Source organism: Hippopotamus amphibius, chromosome 12, assembly GCF_030028045.1.
Source record: "Hippopotamus amphibius kiboko isolate mHipAmp2 chromosome 12, mHipAmp2.hap2, whole genome shotgun sequence".
NCBI classification, from domain to species: domain Eukaryota; kingdom Metazoa; phylum Chordata; class Mammalia; order Artiodactyla; family Hippopotamidae; genus Hippopotamus; species Hippopotamus amphibius.
Window position 1 is genome coordinate 17715561 of NC_080197.1, and position 22940 is coordinate 17738500.

Genomic DNA, 22940 nt, shown 5'->3' on the forward strand with positions numbered 1-22940 from the left:
CGCAGAGTTCCCTGGAGGCTCTCCGCTTCCCTTGTGCGTGACACAGCATCAACCATGCACCAACGTACATCGCCTGAGAATCACTGGTGTGCAAGTTAAAAAATCAAATTCCTGAGCCTCAACCTCTAGGGATTCCGATTCAGTTCCACGCACAATTAACGAACAGCCTGAGCGGTTCTGGAATAAGTGTGTCCCTGGACCCATGTTAAGACATGTACTGTCCACTTGCCCATGATGCCCTCTCCAGGAACATCTCTCCTTATCCACAGGGAGTCCCTGAGGCGGCAAGGGGATGCGGCATCTTTACAAGGGTGTACTTAAAGGTGTAGCCCCCACTCAACCCTCCCCCCCAAAAAAAATTTCTCGTATGATTCATATCTCACCTACTCCGTGGTGAGGAGACTGCAGATGAGGAATCTTTTGCAGTGGTTCTTAGTGGAAATATTAGAGAGAGTAAAAAAACTACGGGGACTTCCTAGGTGGCACAGTGGTTAAGAATCCACCTGCCAATGCAGGGGACACGGGTTCGATCCCTGCTCCAGGAAGATCCCACGTGCTGTGGGGCAGCTAAGCCCGTGTGCCACAACTCTTGAGCCTGCGCTCTGGAGCCTGTGAGCCACAACTACTGAGCCCGTGTGCCGCAACTACTAAAGCCCATGTGCCTACAGCTTGTGTTCTGCAACAAGAGAAGCCACCACAATGAGGAGCCCATGTACCACAAGAAGAGTGGCCCCTGCTCACCACCCCGTGTGCAGCAACGAAGACCCAACGCAGCCAATAAATAAGTAAATAAATAAATAAATTAGTTAAAAAAAATACTGTTGCCTGGGTCCTATCCAAATTACACAATGGCTGAGGGTGGGGCCCTAGGCGATTCTAATATGCAGCAGGGTTGAGAACCATTGCAACAGAAACCCAGGCCCGCCTAAATTTGCTCTGTGCAACCTTTAAGGGCTGGCCTCTGGTGGACAGAATTCTGTCACTGTCAAGAGCACGGATTTTATCTGTGGGTGGGAGGTCCATTGATGAAACACAATAATAAAGTAACATCAATGAGGAGAAGAAAAGAAAATCCCAAATCCATATAATCACAAAAAGTCAGAAACATAAGCAAATAAATAATAAGAGAGAGCTATGTAGGGAAATATCATGAAAGTATATTAAGAATCAAGGATTCTGATGAAGCCAATTCTGTAAACCTGAGGTCTGAAGGAAGTTTTTAAAATTTCTTTAAAAGAACGAGGCATTTGCTTTTAGCCACTGTGAAGCTGCAGAGATTCTGGCGAGGCCAAGGACGTCAGATCTCATTGTCCACCCAGCCCTTTGACCCTACCCTGAAGCCCCTCAATAAAATGGTTTGATCCAAAAAAAAAAAAAAAAGGCATTATTTCTGTATGACTTCTGTTTCAAACTTCTTGGTCCCATTTTTTCCTAAAAGATCCATTGTATCTGTTGTTCTGGCTACTCAGGCGCCACCTGGAGGAGACTTCACACGGTGAGCAGACAGGCCCCTAAAGCCTCCAGGGCTTCTCTTCTGGTTCCTCTCTGGCAGGGTCAGGCCTGTTCCTGCTCTGAGTCCGGGCCAGGTGCTGCCAGCAGTCTGACTACAGTATAGCTGCTGCGGCTTTTGTATCAGTTTGGACAGAGTTACTCTCCTAGGACCTTCTATGAGATTCTCCTGTGCACAGTCTGATAAAAAGGGAACATTTCCAGGCTCTGAACTTTTGGATTCCTCACTTCTGGGGTGAGTGAGGATTCTGAGTTATTAACAAGAGCTCCTGGTGGATCCCAGGATCAGGGACAGTTAGGAAATGTCACCCTGACACATTTCACTCTGAGCACCTGTGAGCCTTGCTCTGCCTCCATTCTGAGTTGATTTTCCCACAGATCTTGACAGATGGAGCACTGTCTTCCCCCTTGTTTGAAGAAAACTTCTTCTTGAAGTCCTATTTGACCCCAGTAGGCAAATTTGGCCCTAGACTTCACCAACATATATTGAGTGCCTGCTGTATGCATCCTGGGGCTTGTCTTTGAGGGTATGAGGGTGTGGACACAGCGCTGGACCCTTTCGACGCTGCCATGCTTGTGGAGAAGGCAGCTCTGCAGATGGTACTATGGAAATGGAACTAATGGATTCTTCTTCATCCTGGCCACTACAGTCTAGCCCTTGGATCCTGCCCAAAGTTGAGTGTTGAGGATTTGGATGCCTAGGTAAGGATAAGGAAGGATTTTGAATTTTCCATTACAGAGAGAAGAGGCAGTGGAGAGTCACTAGTGTGGCTTGGAGTAAAGAGTGTGTAAATAAAGTCAGAGGACAGAGGGAGCTGCTGTACCCAGGAGCTCAGCCTTTTTGGCACGTCCTAGCCCATCTGAATGTGCAGACACTTCCACATCTCTGAGTGTTTGCCTAGCAGTTCCTGCCACCCAAATGCCCTTCTTTCCTTCTCTACCTGGCGAGGACTCCGTGTGTGTGTGTGTGGGGGGGGGGGTTAAGGTGAATCAGGGAGGGGACAGGCTTAGAAAGGCAGGCTGGGCTCAGCCAGTGGGGGGCTCACAGGCCACGTTAAGGATTTGGACTTTATTCTAAGGGCGGGGGGCGGGGAGGGGCATCCATGAAGGGCTTTAAGCTGGCGAGTGACAGGACTTTGGGCTGCTGGTCTTCTCCATCAACTGCTCTGGCTGCTGTGTGGGGGTGGGAGGAACAAGATAAGAGGCAGAAGGGAGCTGAAGTTTGAGCTCAGCTTGCAGGGGGATGCAGAGAAGGAACAAGTTCAGCTTGCCCCAGATAGGTGAGTCTGTCCCTACCTGGAGTCCTCCTGAATCTGAGTCTAGAGTTAGGGATGAGGAGAGGGGCTGAGAGTCCTGGGGAACCTCAGTGCTCTGAAAAACCCGTGTCCAACTCCAGGTCCCCAGGCCACCATGAGAACAGTGGCTTTGGTCCTGCTTCATCAGAGAACCACTTTGCTGAAAGCAAGACGTAAAGGCTGGGGCCACGTCTCGATCATTTTTGATGTCCATGACCCTGACCCCTGACACCACCCTGCCCCCGGTGTGCTGGTGTGACCTCTCAGCGTGGGCTGACTCTGGGCTCCTGTGGATGGGGTCACCTTACCTTGGCATCCCTGCTGCTCAGCATGGGGCTGGGCACATGTTAGAGACACAAACATCCGTGGTGGGTGCTTGGCACACATCACTTAGTTTTATGTGTGTGTGTGTGTATGCAAATGAAAAGAAACAGCTGTCTGGCAGAACCCACTTAGGCAAAGCAAGATGCTATCCCAGCATCGCAGGCACTGAGGTCTACCTGCCAATGGTCTGGACCATGTGCTGGTGGTTTGGCCCAAGGACGAAGCAGCTGGCACTCCAGGCTGTGTTGGTGTCCAGGTGTCTATGATAACTGGCATGGCGTCAAGGCTGGGGTGGTATGTGAGTCTAAGACTTGGAATTAGCAAAGGAAGGAAAAGAAATGATTGCTTGAGTGGGCCAGGCCCTGTTCTAGGTGTTTTCACATCCATTAAAGCACTTAATTCTTACTCAGCCCAATCAGGTGGGAATAATTACCCCAATGGGGAAACAGATGTGCTGAGGGAGAGTGACTAGTTCATGGTCACCTGGGTGGTAAGTGGAGATGTAAGAAAAGTAGGCAGGTGCAAGGCCTCACCTGGAAGAGGTTTTTTTTTTTTTTTAATTTTTTATTTTATATTGGTGTATAGTTGATTTACAATGTTGTGTTTATTTCAGGTGTACAGGAAAGTGATTCAGTTATACATATACATATACCCATTTTGTTTCAGATTCTCTTCCCATATAGGTTCTTACAGAATATTGAGTATAGTTCTCTGTGCTATAGAGTAGGGCCTTGTTGATTATCTGTTTTAGTAGTGTGTACATGTCCCAAACTAGAGGAGTGTTACCAAAATAGAGCATGTCCTAGAAGAGGAATCAGGTGTTGGGGGGGAGGTCTGAAAATCACATAGGCAGCAGCCCAGGAAGGATGTAAGGTTGGAGAAGGCTTACCTAGAGCACATCAGCATCCAAATGAAGTCACTTGGTAGTATGTCCAGGCTTTCTGTCTGTCCCCAAAGAGAGAAGCCAACTCTGAAGGGAGCAAACGACATGGTGATAGCGTTGGTTCAGCGTAAGAGAAATCTTTCTAACCACAAAGGCCTCACATAGAAAGTGATTCCTTTGTAAAGTTTTGCTTTTGGACACAGCAATATCATTGGATAATGCTTGTTGTTACAGAACAAAATGGTTAGATCAGCTTACACTCGAAAAATATGTATGGTTTCTAAGTTGCATTTGAGTTATTTATATTTGCGTATCTCGACAGACAGCATTAACGCACATTAACATTCCTGCTGTAAAAACATTATTCACGCCAGAACGACTGGCTCTGAAAGAGTCCATGGTGTGTGCAGAGCCACTCTGCTAATAGAAAGGTTAACTTGTATTTTTGAATTATTGATGATTGCTTGTTACTAATTTTTTTTCCTCAGAAAGGAGGAAATTATTAATGAAGAGATCATTGCCAATGTGTCTGACATCTATTAATGGTTTCATCTTGCAACCAGATTAAAAAAGACAGCTGGTCCATGAATTTATGCGTGGAGACGGCTCCAAATGTGCTGACAACTCTGTGGGGGGGTGGGGCCGCCAGGCAGTGGGGCTTGGGCACTGGCACAGGCGGCTGGTGAGAGGGCTCCTCTCGCCTGGCATGGCCTCGTCCAGGGGCTGTCAAGGGCTTTGCCGCAGAGGGACCAGGTGGCGGATGGGCTATCACTCTCCTGACATCTTTCCAAACGCTTCTGTTCCCAGGGGAGCCCATTAATACCTTTTTGTGCCAGTCCTCCATGGGTGTTTTAGATCTGTGGTTTTTCAATGTGAGCGTGCATCAGAATCACCTGGCAGGCTGGTGACACATTCTTGGGCCCCACCTCCAGCATTTCCAATTCAGTAGGCTTAGGGCAGGGCCTGAGAATTTGCATTCCTAACATGTTCCCAGGCGATGCTGATGCTGCTGGTCCAAGGACCACACTTTGAGAACCAGTTTTCGACCCGTGATTGTCAGATTGTGATGTAACACTGCCTCTGGAGAAGGGGCCGGAAACTTTTTCTGTAAAAGGCAGGGATGGTAAATATTTTCAGTGATATAGGCCGGATGATCTCTGACACAGTTACTCAATTCTGCCCATGTAGTGCAGAGGGCAGCCATAGACAATGTGTAAACAAAGACACAGGATTGTGTTTCAATAAAGCTTTATTTATAAAAACAAGAGGTGGGCCAGATTCTGGCTTATTTGAATAATGTTTTTATGGCAGAAATATTAATGTGCATTAGTGCTTTTGTTACTGAACCAAACTTGGGTCGACTTGCCTGTGTGCAGCAAAGTCAATCTACTTATACTGGGTTCTGTTGAAGGAAAGTGGAGTGTTTATTGCAGGGCGCCAAGCAAGGAGTCCAGGGCAGCTAGTGCTTTAAAGATCCATATTCCCCGAAGGCTTTCAGGGAAAGGTTTTTAAAGACAGGGTAAAGGAGGGGGGTTATGGGGTGTGTGATAAGCTCGTGGACATTCTTCTGATTGGCTGGCAGTGAGGTAATCAGGAGTCAACATCCTCAACCTTCTGGTTCCAACCAGTCTGGGGGTCTACGTGCTTGTGGGCCACATACGGTTAACTTCTTCCACCTGGTGGGGGTTTCAGTATCTGCAAAACAGCTCAAAAGATATGGCTCAGAATATTACCTATAGCCCTTGAGGAGGAAGTAAAAGTCCTTGACTTTAATAGCTAAACTATTATTGTTTTGTCCTGCTCGACTGTTTTCCTTTCTTTCCGTGTTTTCTCACTCTCTGATTAAATGTACTCTTTGGAATTTGGGGAAGCCTAGGAGGCTCCAGTTTTTCTACAGACAAGAGGCAGGCAGAGGACCTGGGGAGTGGGGGCTGTTCTGGGATGGCCCCATAGGCTCCTGCTTGATACACTTTCTGTCAAGACATGCAAATATAAATAACTTAGATGCAACTTAAAAACCATAATTATTTTTCAAGTGTAACTTCATGACCCAACCATTTTGTTCTACAAAAACATGCATTATCTAATAATATTGCTGAACCCAAAAGCAGGACTTTACAAAGGAATCCTTTTCAGGTGGTGGTGTTACTGAGTCCAAGCTTGTACTGCTTGTTGCAGGACAGGCCAATAAATCGAGAGACGAGCTGCTGGGGCAGGGAATAGCAACTTTATTTGGAAAGCCAGCAGACAGAGAAGATGGTAGAGTCCCAAAGAACCACCTTGCCTGCAGTCAGAATTCAGGCTTCTTAAATACTAAAAGGGGAGGGGGTAAACTCAAACATTTTCTGGTTGTGGTCAGACTCCAGAGGGGATGTGTTAATTTCTTCTTTCTTGAGGCCATTCATAGGTGGGCCTGGTCAGGATGTTTCCTGTTAGCTAAACAAAGGAATTTTAGTTTAATGCTCATTACCTGGGAGTCAGTGTTCCCAGAGATGGGCCATTACGTATAATTTAAGCTTATAGGCAACATCCCTTTAGTGATTAACTTGTAACGGAATACAAAGGTTCTTCCCTATCACAGTAGTTCACTGACCCCTGCTTGAGAGCAGCACTAATAGAACTTCCTGTAAAAAGCAGCCATAGGCAGTACACAAATGAATAAGCATGCCTGTGTCCCAATAAAACTTTATTTTAAAAAACAGGCAGTGGGCCAGATTTGGCCCATAGGCTGTAGTTTGAGCAGTGCTATCTAATAGAATTTTCTGTGTTGATGGAAATGGTCTATACCTGTGTTGTCCAACATGGCAGCCACTAACCATGCGTAGCTCCTGAGCACGTGAAGTATGGTTAGTGCCACCAAAGACTGCATTTCTAAATTTTATATTTAAATGACTAAAGGTGTCCTGCACAACAGCAAGGAGAGAGAAGGCTCCAGTGGAGGGCTACTTCTTGGCAACCTCCCTAAACAGGGTGTTGCCTCTTTGAGCCTCAGTTTCCTTGTGTATAAGATGGGGAGAGAACAGTAGCTATATCACTGGGCTTTCCCCAGGGGTAAGTGAAGCATCTTAGCCCAAGGTGTCTTCACCCTGGTCCTTTGCTCCCCACTGGAGGGCTGACATCACTGGGGGCTGGGGAGATGGAGACCACCACCGGTGTCTTTACCTCCCTTCTCTTTGTCCAGTCTTTCCCACCAGACTATAAGCTCTATGAAGGCAAAGACCCAAGTCTACTGTTCAAGCTGCAAACCCACAGCTCTGCCATCCCTGGCACATAGCAGGCAGCCAGCTCTCTTGTTGAAAGAATGCCCATGTTTTAGGCTTCCCCTCAAACTGTGCTCAGATTAAGACACCTACGGCTAAAGTGTCTGAACACCCCTGTCTTGGGCCCCACCAGAGCTGAAAAGGAAGCCACTGTGCAGACACTGAGGCTGAGAGAGGTCTTGCCAAAAATCCCACGGGGTTAAGGGCAGAGTCATCCCAAGTTTAAGCAGCTACTTTCTTGAGTGGAACTGAAAGGGGCTAGGGGGCCCTTTCCAGCCATCACAAACCCCACCCCAGGCCCTGGCTTCCTTGCTTCAGCACTGACACCGAACCCAGCCCTGAGCCAGGAGTGAACGCATGGTCAGGTTCCCCCAGCTCCCCAGGCTGATGGGGGGCAGATGGGAAGCCCCTCCTTTCTAATCAGCACCAAAGTCCTGGTGAAGGAGGGTGGAAGATGATGCTCTCACTCTCCATGAACCCCTTCCCCTGAGAAGCCAGTCATCTGGGGCCCTGAGCCAGCCCTCCTCCTCTCCCATTAACCTCCCATCACCCAGCAGCCCTGTGTTGTGTGCAGGTGCCCTTTGAGAACTCAGGCTTGTAGAAAAGACCCAGGGGACAAACCACATCCCCACAGTGTGAAAAGCATCCCTACAGTGGCTGTCCCAGGGGGCCTTGGCAATAGGCCTTGGGCAGGTGGTGCCTCTCTGCCAAAGTTTCAGAGAAGCCTTAAGGACCAGCATGAGCTTACCTGGGAGATGATGCAGGGAAGGGCCTTCCAGGCAGAGGGAATGGCAGGTGCAAAGGCACGGTGGTGTGACTGGAGTCGGAGTCCTACTGGCAGCAGTTTCTAGGTGACGGGGCGGCTGGGAAAACACAGAGGGCTGTGGCTCGCCCTGGGGAGGCACAGCCCAGTGCCGAGGGCAGGCACTGGGCCTGCTCCACCAGCTTGGTTACCTTGGGAACTGAGCTTTTTCTTGGGGCCACATGAACCCCATTCAGTGGGATTTTTTAGGGCAGCGATACAGCATCTCTAGAGTGTGGGTGCGGGAGGGCTTGTGATCTGAAGATGCTATGAGAACTATTTTAGACTTTTCCAGAAAGTCTGAGACAGGTCATGAACAGGATTCAAAGGGAACCAAGACAAGCTCCTTAGTGGCTCAGAAACCTCCTGCTCCCCTGGGTCAGGCCCTGGGATCAGTCATGCCCGGAATAACAAGTCACAGGCCTGGGTCAGGCCTCGCTAACAATGCCTCTGCCTGGGACAGGCCTCAGGGGAGGGTATGATGGAAGAACCCAGCTGTTGAGCTCCAAGCAGAAGGGAGCTTCCCAATCCAATTGTCCCAAGAACCAGTCATCTCTGTGTCCCCAGAGACTGGCAGAGCAGGGCACGTGGTTAAATGCCCTGTAGGTATCTGTAGAATTATTCAGAATCTCCGAGGCAGCTGGTAATAGGTCCCACTCCCAGACCTCCCCCCAGACTTGTGGAATCCCACTCTTCCCAGGTAGGGGTCTGGGAAGCAGAACTTTGAGCAACCTCCCTGGTAAATTTTTTGTGTGAGCCCCACTGGCTGGGCAAAGAGGCTAGTCCAAGCCCTTCACCTTTGAAGGTGGTGGTGGGAGGGGAGGCAGGCACCAGTGGAAGAATTAGCCTGTGGGGGGAGTTAATGGCTCTCCATTCAAGGCAACTGTTCCACTCCATCCAGTGGGAACTGGGGTACAGGGGAGGGAGACTGTGTTCTCTGCCATAGCAACTCAATCCCCAGCCCCAGGCTCCCCAATTTTGGAAACTGTAGCCATCCATGCCTGACTTTCATATTTCTTCCCAACACTTGGTCCAATCCAATCATTGGAATCCCAACAAGGATCTGGCTGGGGATGGGGTGGAGGGCTGGGGCTGGCTGAAACAGAAGGAGGCTTTGGCCAGGTTCACAGAGTGTGAATCCCTTGCGCTTTGCCCAGAGGCCCCCGCCCTTGGCTTTTACAGCCTAAGCCCCAGGACCAAGCCAGGACCAAGTGGCACCTGGTCTCTTCCTCGAGATCCCCTGCTCCCAGGAGAGCAGAGCCGCAGCCTGTGGGCTGCAAGGGACAGCTCGGATGCTGATCTAAGCTTTTAGGCTTTCAGCCTCAACCAGGTCTTTGTTCAGATCGGGATGAAAAAGGAAAAAACTACGAGGTTCTGTCTCCGGAGAAGGGGAAGCGGGGAAGGCAGCGAGAGAGATTGTGATGCCTCACGCCCAGTCTCCCGTGTGGGGGTGGCGACAAGCGAGAGGTGTGGGTGAACAAGAGGGGTTCCTGGGCGGCTGATGGGGTGGGGAGGCGATTGCGGCGCGGTCATAGATGCACGGGGCGGGGGTGGGGGGGGGTCGGAGAGGGAGAGAGAGAGAGAGAGTGTGTGTGTGTGTGTGTGTGTGTGTGTGTGTGCGCGCGCTGGAGGTGGGGTGACGACTCCCGTATGAAATTCTCATCTCAGGGCGTGCCCGAGACCCTGGCCAGCGGACACCTGCTCCAGTTTAGGGCAGATGCCCCTCCCTTCCCCCCATTCACCTGGCCTCCTCATCCCGAGTCGAGACGACTGCCCCCTCCTTCTCCCCTCCCGCACCCGTCCCCCCACTCACGTGTTCTCCACCTCCGAGTTCAAACGACTGCTCCCTCTCTCCCTCCTTCCCCCACCGCCCCCGCTACCTGCGCCCCAGCCGGGCAGACGGTGCGCGGCGGCGCGGCTCGGGGCGAAGAGGCAAGGACCCCGCGGGGCGCGTGGGTGCGGGGGCGATGCGTGTAGTCGCGTGACTGTGCGAGCCGGCGGCCCCGAGCCGGTCGGCCCGCCCGGCGAAGGTGCGCGGGAAGCCCGCGTGGGCCAGGCGCGGGCGTGTGCGAGGCGCGGGCGTGCGCACGAGGGTGTGTGCGCGGCCGAGGCGGAGCGCCGGGCGGGCGGGCGGGCGGCGGCGGCGGCGGCGGCGTTAGGACTCCGGGGACACCGCCCCCCGCCCCGCGTCCCGCCCCCGCCCAGCCTCCCGCCTCAGTTCGCGCCGCGCCTCGGCTCCGAGCGCAGCGGCGCCGGCTCCCGGAGCCCAGCGGCGCGCACCGCCTGCGGCCGCGCCGGCGATGCGGGGCCGCCCCGCGCCCGCCCCAGTCCCGGCCCCGGCCCCCGCGGGAAGGGGCTGAGCCGCCGCCGCCCGGATGGCGAGCCTCGCCGCGCTCGCGCTCAGCCTGCTCCTGCGGCTGCAGCTGCAGCCTCTGCCCGGCGCCCGCGCGCAGAGCACCGCAGGTGAGTGCGCCCCCGGCCCCCGCTCCCTCCCCGGCGCGTCCGGGCGCCAGCCGCGGGGCCCCGGGAGGAGAAAGTTGTGCGGGCTCGCGGGGGAGGCGGGGGGCCGCTTGCCAGAGCCCGCGTCCCCGCCTGCATCCGCGGGCCGCCGTGTCCAGACGCGCCGGGGCCAGCGTGCCCGGCCCCCGGCGTCCCTCGGCCGGCCGCGTTCGGCGAAGTGCCCCGCTGTACTTTCCGGCCGGCCCCCCGGGCTCGAGGAACTTTCCGCGGCTGTGGCGAATATTTCCGCTCGCCGCCTCCCACTTGTCGGAATCTGTCGCTTGAGCGTTCGGGGCGGCGAGACAAGAGGCGGCATCGACGCCCGGGGTGGAGCGTCCTCTCCCCGGCAGCTTCCTGGGCAGCGCGCGCTTTTCGTGGGGATGGCCGGTCGCCGGCAGGCCGAGGCTGCCAGGGCGGTGGCTTTTCCTTTCTCCCGGGAGATACAGGCGACTCCAGACTCGCTCGAACCACGCTGCTCCCCTAAGCTTGTCTTTACGCCGCTGAAAGCACCTTGGGGGTGTTCGTCTTAACGTCTGAGACGGCGATCCTTCCTCCCTACCCCGTGGTTTTTATCCGAAGTAAACGGGCGCCCCGGTTAAGGCCCTTAACATGGAGTGGCTTTGACCTATGAGCGTGTCTGCTCCAGAAAAGTTTGAGGGACTCGTATTTGGGTTTGACCGTGGGAAGGGGGCGAGCAGAGGTAGTTCCCCGTGTGTGTGTGTGTGTGTTTGGGGGGGGGGGGCGTTGCTCTGGCATGCTCCTGATGGCAGGTTGACATGCACAGGAGGCCACCTGGATCTGGGGTCTTACACATCACCAAACCTCACAGGAGGCAGCTTCCAGCGCTGAGCCCCGAAAGAGTAGGCGGTTGGGGGAAGGAGAGAAGGGAGAAAGTGGTGCAGGTATGCTTCCAAGTTCAGAATCACCTTGAAGTTTCTTAGCACCAATTAGCTCAGGTGTGACCACGCGGAAGGGAGGTTGCTGGGATCACAGGGGCAGGCTGAGATGAGCTAGTGGGACTTAGGAGAAGATTCATTTTGGATTGATGAGTAACAGCTGTGCCCGTCTATTATCACGCTGAAAGAGAAGGAGAGAAAGAAACTGTGGGGGAGTGTAACCTTTTTAAACAGACAGCTTCTGAGGTTAAGAGACGCTGGAGTGACGTTCCAGTGGAAATGTACTGGAGTCTTCCTTGCTCCAAAATGGGAACTGAATAATGGACTTCTGCGAAGGGACAGCCTGTTTCGTGGCTAGGAAGTTAGGCGTCTAGGATACTTCTTTTGATGTGTGTGAAGCTGAAAGATTGGCTTAGCAAATAAGAAAAGAGGGACAGCCACACATCATTATAAAGATGGTGCACAATTCTTGTTTTCCTCGTTTTGGGTCTGTGTTAGGTGTGCTAGGGCAGGGAAGGAAGAAGGATGCTTGGGGGCAGGCCTGGGGACCAGGCATCATTCGTGACTTAAATTTTACTATCCTCCAAGGCCTTGCTGGCCTGCCACCCGTGAATAGTACTCACGTTCCCGCGGCAAGAACCAATATCAAAAATATTCCTCCAGGGGTTTCAAAGCTTTCTCGGGTAGCGAGCGGTAAAACCGTACGAGCTTGGGAAGCTGCCCGATGCTAAAAGTACGCCGGCTCCGGATGCTCCCGCCAGGTGGCGCTCGCCCACAACTGTTAAAATGCAAATCTAGTTGCTTTCATCTCCGGAAAAGAACTTCTTTTCAATTTTTAAATGAGTAATGTGTTTATTCAGCAGCCTTTTGTTAAAACATTTAGAGAAGTGTGAGGAGCAAGCACCTTTTCTTTGTTTGCTCTTCAGAACACAGGGGAAAGAAAAGCAATCCCGGAGTACAGTTTGGGAAGAAATCTACTCTTAAGGCACCTTGTTTCTTTTGATTCTACCTGAGCTGAGTGGCTTCTGCAAACCTACTCTAGCATATACTTAGCAAGTGGCTGCGTTTGTTCCAGGGGCTCCTTAAACGAGGGGGGGATTAGCTTGTGTTAGAGCTTTGATGCAGTCTTAGCCTCACGCATTTGTAAAAATGGGGATTTTCCGTCTGTATCTGTTCTCTCCTTTCTGGTTTAATGCTAACTAGACAATTTAATTATTTTTTTCCAGGTTTCTAACATCTGCACTTGTAGTTGCAGGAATGCTGCAAATGTTGACTTTTTAAAACGGACTTATCTTCTTACTTTGTTTCTAAATGCAGACATTGTTGGAATCCAAATCTAGTATAAATATGACAATAATTTGATTTCTTTGAAAGAATCTGATTTAAAACTTTTGGCAAGTTTGGGTAAATAATAGATTTAAAAACTCAGTGGTGTGCTCTCCATAGTTTTTTAATCTGAAAATTCCCAGTCTCGAAAGCAATTTGTAAGCTTGCATCTAATACACAGTTGGGGTGATATGTTTTGCTGTAACGTGTTGGTCAAGGTGTCCAAAAGTCAGTGGCGAAAGCTTGCCATCAAAAGGCAATTTCCTTCTTCCTTCTTGTGAGATGTGTTTCATGAGGTAGGATGATTTTTGTAAGGAATGATGATAAAAAAAAATTTTTAAATCAGCCTCTGAAAAGTGTGGCAAAAACATGATTTGGGATGAGGAAAGAAGGAAACAGACAAATGGATAAGGGGCTAATTTGTTTATTTACTAGTGCGTTTCAGCATCCGTACATTGAGAGCAAAAATGGATCTGAGAGGGACTGATTTTCAATTGTAGTTGTTAGTGATGTAGTCATTTAACTTGATAATCATTGCCAGATACCTCTGGGGAACTGTTAGCAGTAGTCAAATTTTACTTTCTCTCCTGGATTGCTTGATTTGTTTCCTAATGAAAGAACAATTAATGTGCAAACCTGGCTTGGATTCTGTTTCAGCAACCATCGCAAACATGTTCGTAGTGAAAGCAGACCACTGTCTTGGGTTACAACCCACTGCCTTTCTCCTCTCCCTCTTTTCTTTTTGGTTAGCTCCTGCAGGCTCCAGGCTGCCAGCCGAGACGACATCCTCTGTAGTAGTGTAACTGTCACCTTTCAGAACCACGATCACAGGACATTACAGCATCATTCTTTTGAGCATGGGATATTCCCATGACTCTCTGGCAGCGTGTTGCTGTGGAAACAAGAGCAATGCCATATAGGCGGTGGGTCCTTGATACATAGTTATTGATGATGATGAAGAGGCGGTAGAGTCTTGTGGCACCTGTGATGGGCGAGTTTAACCGGGGAGGCAGCCTGATTGAGCAAAAAAGAGTGAGCTTTGGAGTCTGAAGTCCTCAGTTTGAATCCTGCCCCTTTCCAGCTGTGTCAGCTTGGGCAAGTCATTTACTTATCGAATCCCCAGCTTCTCATCTGTTAGGTGAGAATGATTATAGCTGCCTCACTGGATTTTGAAAAGACTAGATAAGATGATGTACGCAGAGTGAGTGCATTGTTCTACTTTATCCTGAAGGGGAGACTTTTCTCTTTACTTGCCCTGGCATTGATGTGTGTACATAGGTCATGGGGGCATGGATGTTAAGCTCAGTTATGAATTGAAAATTAGACGGCTGGGTTTAGGTGATGATTTTTAGTTTTTCTCCTTTTTGGGGACTTGGTTCTCTGCAGCCACTTTTAGAAAGAGATTTGGAACGAAACAGATGCTACTAATACATTTGGCAATTCAAAGGTTTAGATAGGCGTGTTCAGTTCCAAGCACATTTTACCTTGTAAATGAGAATGGATAGGAAACCAAGTGGTTGCACGTTGTAAAGAGAAAGTGTTCATGTACATCTTCTCTCCCTCCCTACACCCCCCACCCCCACTGTCTTCCTTGCCTTGGGGCTCTGCTTCCTGCTCTATTTCCATCTCTCACCTAACCTAGAAATAAAGTGCGTGGCACTCTGGGGTTGTGAGGGGAAGCTGCTTTGTGCACTTGACAAATAAGCAAAGACTAAGTAAACACATAGAAGACTGTGGCATTCCAATAAATAAAAAAGCTATGAGATTATTGAAAACAAACCGTGCCTGACAGGTGTAATAGCATTTGCAGGCACATTACGGAATTGGGGCTAGGAGGCAGCACCATGTAGATATTAGAAAGCAGTTAGAGTGTCTTGTGAAATCTTATTAAAAGGATTCAAATAGGTTTGGAGAGGAAGAATGTGGTAGGTTTTTTTTTTTTTTTTTTTTTTTTTTAAATGGATTGAGAGCAATTAGATGCTGGCAAAAGGGACAGCGGGGATCACTAGTATTGTGTGCAGCTGGGACAGGCTGACCGGTGGGGGTGATAGCATTGAGCATTGGGTGTAGTCTTGCTGAATACTCTTATTTGCCTGGAAGAGGGAGAAATGACCATGAGCATATTTATTTATTATCTATCGGTAAGAGTTGCAGGTTCTGAAAAAGATACAGAGGACACGGGGGAGGGGGGCAGAGGGGAAGCTGGGATGAAGTGAGAGAGTAGCCTTGACATATATACACTACCAAATGTAAAATGCATAACTATGTATTTGACTAGTGGGAAACTGCTGCATAACACAGGGAGATCTGCTCGATGATGGGTGATGACTTAGAGGGCTGGAATAGGGAAGGCGGGAAGGAGTCACGGGAGGGAGGGAATATAGGGATATATGTGTAGATGCAGCTGATTCACTTTGTTGTACAGCAAAAACTGGCACAACAGTGTAAAACAAGTATATTCCAATAAAGGGCTTAAAAAAAAAGATACAGAAGGATGCGAGGCATAGATCCCAAGGGACCTGCCAGAAGTCAGCTGTGAAAAATGGGAATTAATGTGTCAAAAAGGCAGAGTGGTGAAAGGATGATCCTTTGTCCGGTTTTATTTCAAAATGTCAGCATTATATCCCTTGGCGCATCGTAGGTATTTACCCAGGTGAGGGCTGCTCAGAAACCCCACCAGATCCACTACCAGATGATGGGTGACTAATAAATTGAAGTGAGTCTACAGTGTTACAGACTTTTTGTCACACTGGAGTGAAGCTGCTGAGGTATATCTGACACATACATTTACTGGTGCACGAGTGGAATAGATAGAAAGTCTTTCCAGTTTCTTGAATATTCCGCTAACGATTTTCATTTGATGCTGGAGGGAATAGCAAATGGTGACACCGCTGTGGTAAGCAGTTTGGCAGTTTCTTTAAAAAGTTAAACAGACACGTGCCAGAGGATCCAGCCATTCCACTTCTAGGAATATACCCAACAGAAACGAAAACATATGTCGACACAGAGAGACATGCGTGAATGTTCATAGCTGCGTTCTTCGCGGTCGCCAAAAGCTGGGATGAATCCACATGTCCATCAGCTGGTGAACGCATCCCGTGGAATACTACTAGTGATAGGAAGGGATGAACAGTGGATAACGTGCTGCAGCGTGGATGAACCTGAAAACACGTTACAGCGAGCACAAGAAGCCAGATGCGAAAGATTACATATTGTGTGAAATATTCAGAAAAGACAAATCTATGGAGACAGAAGGCAGAACAGGAGTTGCCTGGGGCTGGGCACGGGAGTAGGGATTTGCAGCAAGTGGGCACGAGAGAACGTTTTGGAGTGACGGAAAGATTTGAAAACTGGGAGGTGGTGATGGCTGAGTAACGCTCTAAATCCCAGCTCCCGGCTTGTGATATGAACTTGGTAAGTGACTTCACTGTTCTGAACTTTTATCTCTGCATCTGTAAGAGGGGCACACCAGTGCCCTGATGCGGCAAGAGCCAGAGGTAATGCCTATAAGTTTTCAAGCTCGGTTCCTGGCACGAAACAGGCACCCAGTAAACGGCATCACTCTTACTTGTGTCTTGCCCGCCTCCAAAATAGTTTGTGGCATTCTCTGTTTGCAAGGTGTTATTTTTGGTTTGCCTCACCCTGCCCTGCCCCGCCCCGCCCCTGACTCTTTTAGACTCTTTAGACTGTGAATTAAATCCGTGAGGTAACGTGTCTTCCCTCTTATCAGTTTGGCAAAGATGAGAAAGTTTAAGACTATCAAGTTTTGACAAGGATCTGAGCAGTTAGTTGGCTTTGTTCATTGTTGAGTAGTGAATATTGAAACAGCTTTTCTGAGTGTTCATTTGGCAACGTCTATTAAAATTGAAGACGTGAATGCTTTGTGCCTGGAGTGTTTGGTAGGATTTGGATTGGTGTAGAGGGGAGGGGGAGGGAATAGACCGTTCATTCATTTTCTTTCTCATTAAGCCAAGGATATAGAAAGTTAACAGAAGAGTGGAAGCACATCCCCCCCCTGCTTGGGAGCAGATACAACATGCTTTTGGACCCTCAGTTTCCTAACAGGATGAACAGCTACCAGGAGTGAGGAAACAGCTCATGTTTTTCTGCCTTTTGTGGGGGCTTCCATCGATCCCCCGGAAGAACGTGCCAGTGGCAGTTCATGTGCTGCTCTTAAGATGTTTGTTAACCTCAGACATTCTGGGCAACATGATGTTTGTCCTCATTCAGGGGAGGACACAGTGCTGTCACCCACATTCCTAGCTGCAGCTTCCCAGGACCCTGGAAAGCCTGTTCCTCTCAGATCACCCAGACTTTTCTTTTACTCCCCTTTTATTCTAGTGGTTCTGAAACTCATCGTGAGAACACAAACCCATTTCTCTTGATCCTCCTGTTATTTATAGTGGGTGGTTATTAATCTTTTAATGGTTATGTATTTGTCTCTTTTTTTTAAAATAAATTTATTTATTGGCTGCATTGGGTCTTCGTTGCTGCACATGGGCTTTCTCTAATTGTGGCGTCTCTAGTTGCGGTGAGCGGGGGCTACTCTTCATTGTGGTGTGTGGGCTCCTCATTGCCGTGGCTTCTCTTGTTGTGGAGCACGGGCTCTAGGTGTGTGAGCTTCTGTAGTTGTGGCAACTGGCTCAGTAGTTGTGGTGCACAGGCTTAGCTGCTCTGCAGCACGTGGGATCTTCCTGGACCAGGGATCGAACCTGTGTCCCCTGTGTTGGCAGGTGGATTCTTAACCACTGCCCCACCAGGGAAGTCCTGTATTTGTCTCTTTGGAACCAAGCATGAATTCATGGATTCATATTAGCAAGGAGAACTTTTTAAAGCCTGCTTAAGGTTTGATCTTCATGAACAGGCTCTGGACTTGTTCTAATGAACTATAATTATGGCTTTTTCTGCTGCCCAGTTGATCACAAGTTGGCCATTGGGAGCCCCTTTAAACCAGGTCCTTTTTCATCAATTTCAAACCTCTTTGAGAGCGTCCTGATTTTTCTGTGACCACAGGGAACTTCAGGCTTACCCCTAGGTTTTCTGTCCCAAACATGTAGTCAGTTAATTTTTTTAAAGAGCCCTGATCCCTTTTTGTGGAGACATCAGAACCTGAGCTACGCATTGTGGTGTTTTATTTGAGCACTGGAAGAGAAGAGAATAAAACAGGGACTCTTGGTAATGTTGGGGATAGAAAAAGATATTTTAAACAGCATGGCTTTAGGACCATTTATCTCTTTGGTTTTTTAAAAGTTGATTTGAGCATGAGAACTTATTCGTCTAATTAAAAATAATTTTGTCATTGTCATAGTATGTGCTTAAATGTGAGTATAGCCTCGAAGTTGATGTCACTATTCCTTCTTTTCTTAAGCATCTTGGAATTGGGCCCTCAGTGCATGGGGTCCAGATGATTCTCACCTGTCAGTGTTCATTGGGCACCAGCTTTCTAAAATGAAGAAAAACACATCCCAGTCTCACCCTAAGGCAGCTTGGTGAGTTGTCTATTGCCATGTAACAGGTTGTCCTCTGAAATTTACTGGCTTTATTTTCTCACCATTTTTCTTTGAGTCACGAATCTGAGTGGCACAGCTGGGTTCTCTGGCTCTGAATCTCTCACAGGCTGCAATCAAGATATTGGCTGGGGCTGCAGTCAGCTCGGCTCGAATGAATGGGGAAGCGTCTGCTTCCAGGATCACTCACGTGGTGTTGGGAGGATTCAGTTACTCACGGCTGTTGGATTGCAGGCCTCAGTTCCTCATGAGCTGGAGAGAGGCCACCTGGGTTCCTTGCCACGTGAGCCCCTCCATCACAACATGGTACCTGGCTTCACTGGAGTGAGCTGTTAAGAGGGCAGGAGAGAGGATGAGCAAGCTGGAAGTTAGTCTTTGTAACCTCATTTTGGAAATGACATCTCATCACTCTTGCCATCTTCAAGTAAAGTCACTAGGTCCAGCTCACCCTCAAGGGGAGGGAATCACACAGGGCTTGACTACCAGGAAGCAAGGGACCTTTCAGAGCCATGTTAGCAGCTGCCAACCACAGGAGCCTCAAATAAATGACACGTGGTAGAGGAAACCTAGTATCTTGGAAAAAAAAAATACAAACATCACTTTTAAAGTGTGTTCACATCTTTTCTTTCTTTTTTATTATTTTGGGCACCAGTGTCAGTTCACTGTCAAGATTTTACTCTTTAAAGGACTTTGAGTAGAGAGATTTATTGTCTCAGAATTGACTTGGCTCAAATCTTAAAAAAGTTAATTATGAAAGTCAGAAAGTAAAAAATGAATTTGTATGAAGATTCATCAGGAAACTGTTCAAACTTTATCCTAAAAGTTGAAGTGCTGTGTTTTTATAAGACTATAAAACATTCACACTAGGATGTAGGTTTCACAAGGACCATTTTATAAAAAACACTAGTAGATTAGGACTATAATAAAAATTCAGCTGGAATTTACTATTTTTATTGTATATAGATATCAGTTAAAAAATTTAGTACTTAATATTTTAGAACTTTTTGACCTATTTCTAGAGTTTTTATTTTCACGTTCGACTAAAATTGAGAATTTATTAAGCTACAGTGATTGAAAAGTTTAATGTACATATACAAATTATTGTGTGGATCAAAACATGTCCTACCTATACTTTTAGTTTTGGTTGCTGAGGCAATAGTACAGTCATTACAGAAGAACTTCAACAGATTACCTGTTTGCACAGTGGTGGGAGTGGTGGTTCTGAAGGTCCCCATTGTGCTTTTCTAGGCAATTGGCAGTAAGTAGGCTGAGGGTCACCAATTTCTGATGGTCCCAACCCCAGGCCCTTTTGGATTCATCTCTGCAAGGTGCCCTTGAGGAAGGAGGAAACCAAGACACCTCGAGTTTGTCCATCATCTGCCTTGGGGAAGTGCTTGTCTGGCTTGCACTTTCAGGGGCTTGGACTTTTGAGCAGTTTCTCACTCATTCATTGTCATCTTCAGTCCTGCTGAGTCAGGCTGTGCAAGGTTGGGTGCCAGATACCCCTTCTGCTGTGAGGAGGGGAGGGCATAATTGTCCTAGGTATCTAGGTCAGAGCTGCTACATGTGGCTCTGTGGAACCTGCGCAGCTGTACATGCAGGACTGGGTCAAGGACCTCATTCTGCTCCACTGGATCAGCTTTGAGTTCAAGCGATTTCCATGTCCAGTCTCTCTCTTATTTCCAGATCCAGAGGTCCTGATATTTTTAACTATTATTTTTACTTCTGCATAATATTTTCTGTTTATCATCTCTTCACCTTTTACACTATCTTTTTACCTTTTGTTATAGGAAATGTGTGCACTCATTTGGGGGAATGATTTTCAGCTCAGAAACTTCAGAAACAAGACTTTAAGCAAGATTCTAACATGTCTCAAACCAGGGGTTGGGAGGGGTGGGGTGGGAAGGATGATCAGTTATATTCAGAAGCCAGGAGCATGGTCAGCCTCTTCCCTGTATCTCAGCTGGCTCCAGTTTAGGATGGTTATTGTCCTCTAAACACAATTGTCTAGAAGCGAGCAGAGGGCAGCTCTCTAACACTTGGGTTGCATTGTCTTGAGGCCCTTTACATTGGATTTATGGAGGAACTGTGGAAACTCTTGGAAAAGAGGAAACTTACAGTTTCAACTGTTGAGATGCTCAGCTCAAACATACAAACACCGTACTGAACCCAAGTACCATACCACTCTTGCTTCAAACAGAAGTTTAGAAAAATTTCTTGGGGGAGGAGGTGTACTTAGCAATGCAAATTTTCCCTTTCAATTAAGTCTTTTAAATTTTCTGTACAAAAGATGTGTATTCCAAGTAGAACGTTATTTCTGGAACTTGACCCCTTGAACACGATTTTTGCTGGAGGAGTGCAATTAACCTGGACAAATCCCAGAGTTCCAAGGTCACCATTGTGTGTGAAGATGTACACGTATTTTATTCTTTTCTTTTTTTTTTGACTGCATTGGGTCTTCATTGCTGTGTGTGGGCTTTCTCTTTGTTTCGAGAAAGTTGTGGCGAGCAGGGGCTACTCTTTGTTGTGGTGTGCAGGCTTCTCATTGCTTCTCATTGCAGGTGGCTTCTCTTGTTGTGGAGTGTGGGTTCAGTAGTTGTGGCACACTGGCTCAGTAGCTGTGGTGCACGGGCTTAGTTGCTCTGAGGCTTGTGGGAACTTCCTGGACCAGGGGTCAAACCCGTGCCCCTGCATTGGTAGACAAATTCTTAACCAGTTTGCCACCAGGGAAGTCCCTGTACACATATTTTAAAACAGAATTTCTTAGTTTAACTTGGGACCCCTCTCCTTATTGGTCATTATTTTAGTAAAGGTTGAAGTCAGAACTTTCTCATCTTTGTTATCTTTACATCTTTTCACACATAAAATGTTCAGCATATGTTTAAATTCACTTGTATGCAGAAGCACATTATTATTGCTTTTACCTGAGAACTGACTTAGCAGGCGCTGAAGCATTTCTTAATTGCATTCTCATTTCCTCTCACCTCCAGAACCTCAGTAGCTATCATTTGTCCCTGGAGAGTTGCTGACCACCTGTTCCACCTGGAGCCCTAGGGGTCCTTGGCACCTCCCCCATTCCAGCCTGCCTTTTCAGATGTCTAATTGGGGGCCACCCCTTTGTGATCTGTAGCTTTTGGCTCAAATCTGACATTTCCTTCGTCTGGGCTCTCAACTCCCTTTGGAGATTCTTAGCTCTAGCTACTGTTTTGGCTCATGTAGAAGATTCTAGGAATTATGCCTTGGGCTCATTGCCCTTGGCTCAAACATCTTTTACTATACGAAAGGTCCAAATGGTTGGAGGCAGAGAAACAGTGAAGGAATTCCACTTGGCTAAGCTGCTCTCACAAAAATTCTCGCATTTCAGGCATGTTTTACTGATTGTTTCCTACTTTGGCGTTCTGATCTCAGACTAAAATCTGGCCATGCTAGTGAGCGTGGCATGCCTGTCACACTTCTGACACCAGTGGCGTACTTAAAATGGATTACAGGTCATCTGGCAGCGACCATGTTTGTGCTCCAAACTTCCATAAATTCCTGATTTATTTAGCCACAGATAGAGCTTATCATGGAAGTGAGGTGACTACACAGGGATGAAGTAGATGTGGTGTCTCGGCCTGACCTTTTCTGGCCTCTTGGTTCCCTTCATGGGGTGCATTTTTGCCAGTGACATCTTCAACACTGGCAGAATCCTGCTTATACACAGAAGCAGCCCAGTTTTTGCTATGCCACTGCATAGCATCTTGGAAGATCTTGTACTAAAAATATGAGCATCTGTTAAGAAACATTTACAAATATTTACAAATAGGTTCTTACGGTTCATGAAGCAAACTCAGCATCTGCAAGGCCACATCCTTTTCTGTAGGAAGAAAAAAGAGGCAATTTTATGGATGTAACAATTGAATATTGTATTAATAATGACACTGTGTATGTTTACGTTAGCATAAGAAGCAAAATGGAAGGTGACACTTTACAGAATAGGTATAGAGAGAAGTGGAATTGAGATCATAGATAAAGGGCATTTTGGCTTTAATTTGTAATATTCTATTTCATTTGAAACTTAAAATTTGTTAGTTGATAATTCTTGATAGAGAACATAGGTGTTAATTACACTTCTCTTTGTGATATTTCTGCGTTTAAGTTATTTCCTTAAAAAGTGATACCCTTGCAATTTAAGATTTGTTGCAAATTATAGGCATTTTAAACATATGAACTGTTCTTCAATCACTCTTTCAAAACAAATTGAGGCCCTATTTTCTATATGGAAAGCTGCCTTTCAGAGTCTGTAATGAGGATTCCTATGGGGAATTCTAAGACCCCTGCATCTGGTTAGAAGGAGCAAAAGAAAGAATTGCATTACAGATGTTGGGAGGCACGTGAGCATGAGTGATAGGAGCCCTGATGGAGGGGCTCCTTCTTAGGCATCAGTGTCCATCCACTTCTCATACCTCCTCCTCTCTCTCTCGGGGCTTCCATGGACAAATAGCAGAGATGCTTCCATGGGATAGCCTTTGGGTTTGCTTGAGGCCTGAGGAGGGCACATTTCACACAGAGGAATAATGTTGCACAGTCTTTTCAGTGTTTAGAGGTGCTGTGAACCTGGGCACAGTTTTCCCATCTGTAAAATGACCAGATGACTTCT

The 22940-nt window shown here is 48.0% G+C and overlaps 1 protein-coding gene across 1 annotated transcript in view; it reads left to right on the forward strand.

The window, feature by feature from the left end:
* The first annotated feature begins 10440 nt into the window (after window positions 1-10440).
* PTPRT (protein tyrosine phosphatase receptor type T) overlaps window positions 10441-22940 on the forward strand; it is a 1046874-nt gene continuing 1034374 nt past the window's right edge. The window contains exon 1 of the mRNA XM_057701613.1: window positions 10441-10536. Coding sequence (XP_057557596.1) covers window positions 10449-10536 — 88 coding nt within the window. The 5' untranslated portion in view covers window positions 10441-10448. The remainder of the gene's footprint in view (window positions 10537-22940) is intronic.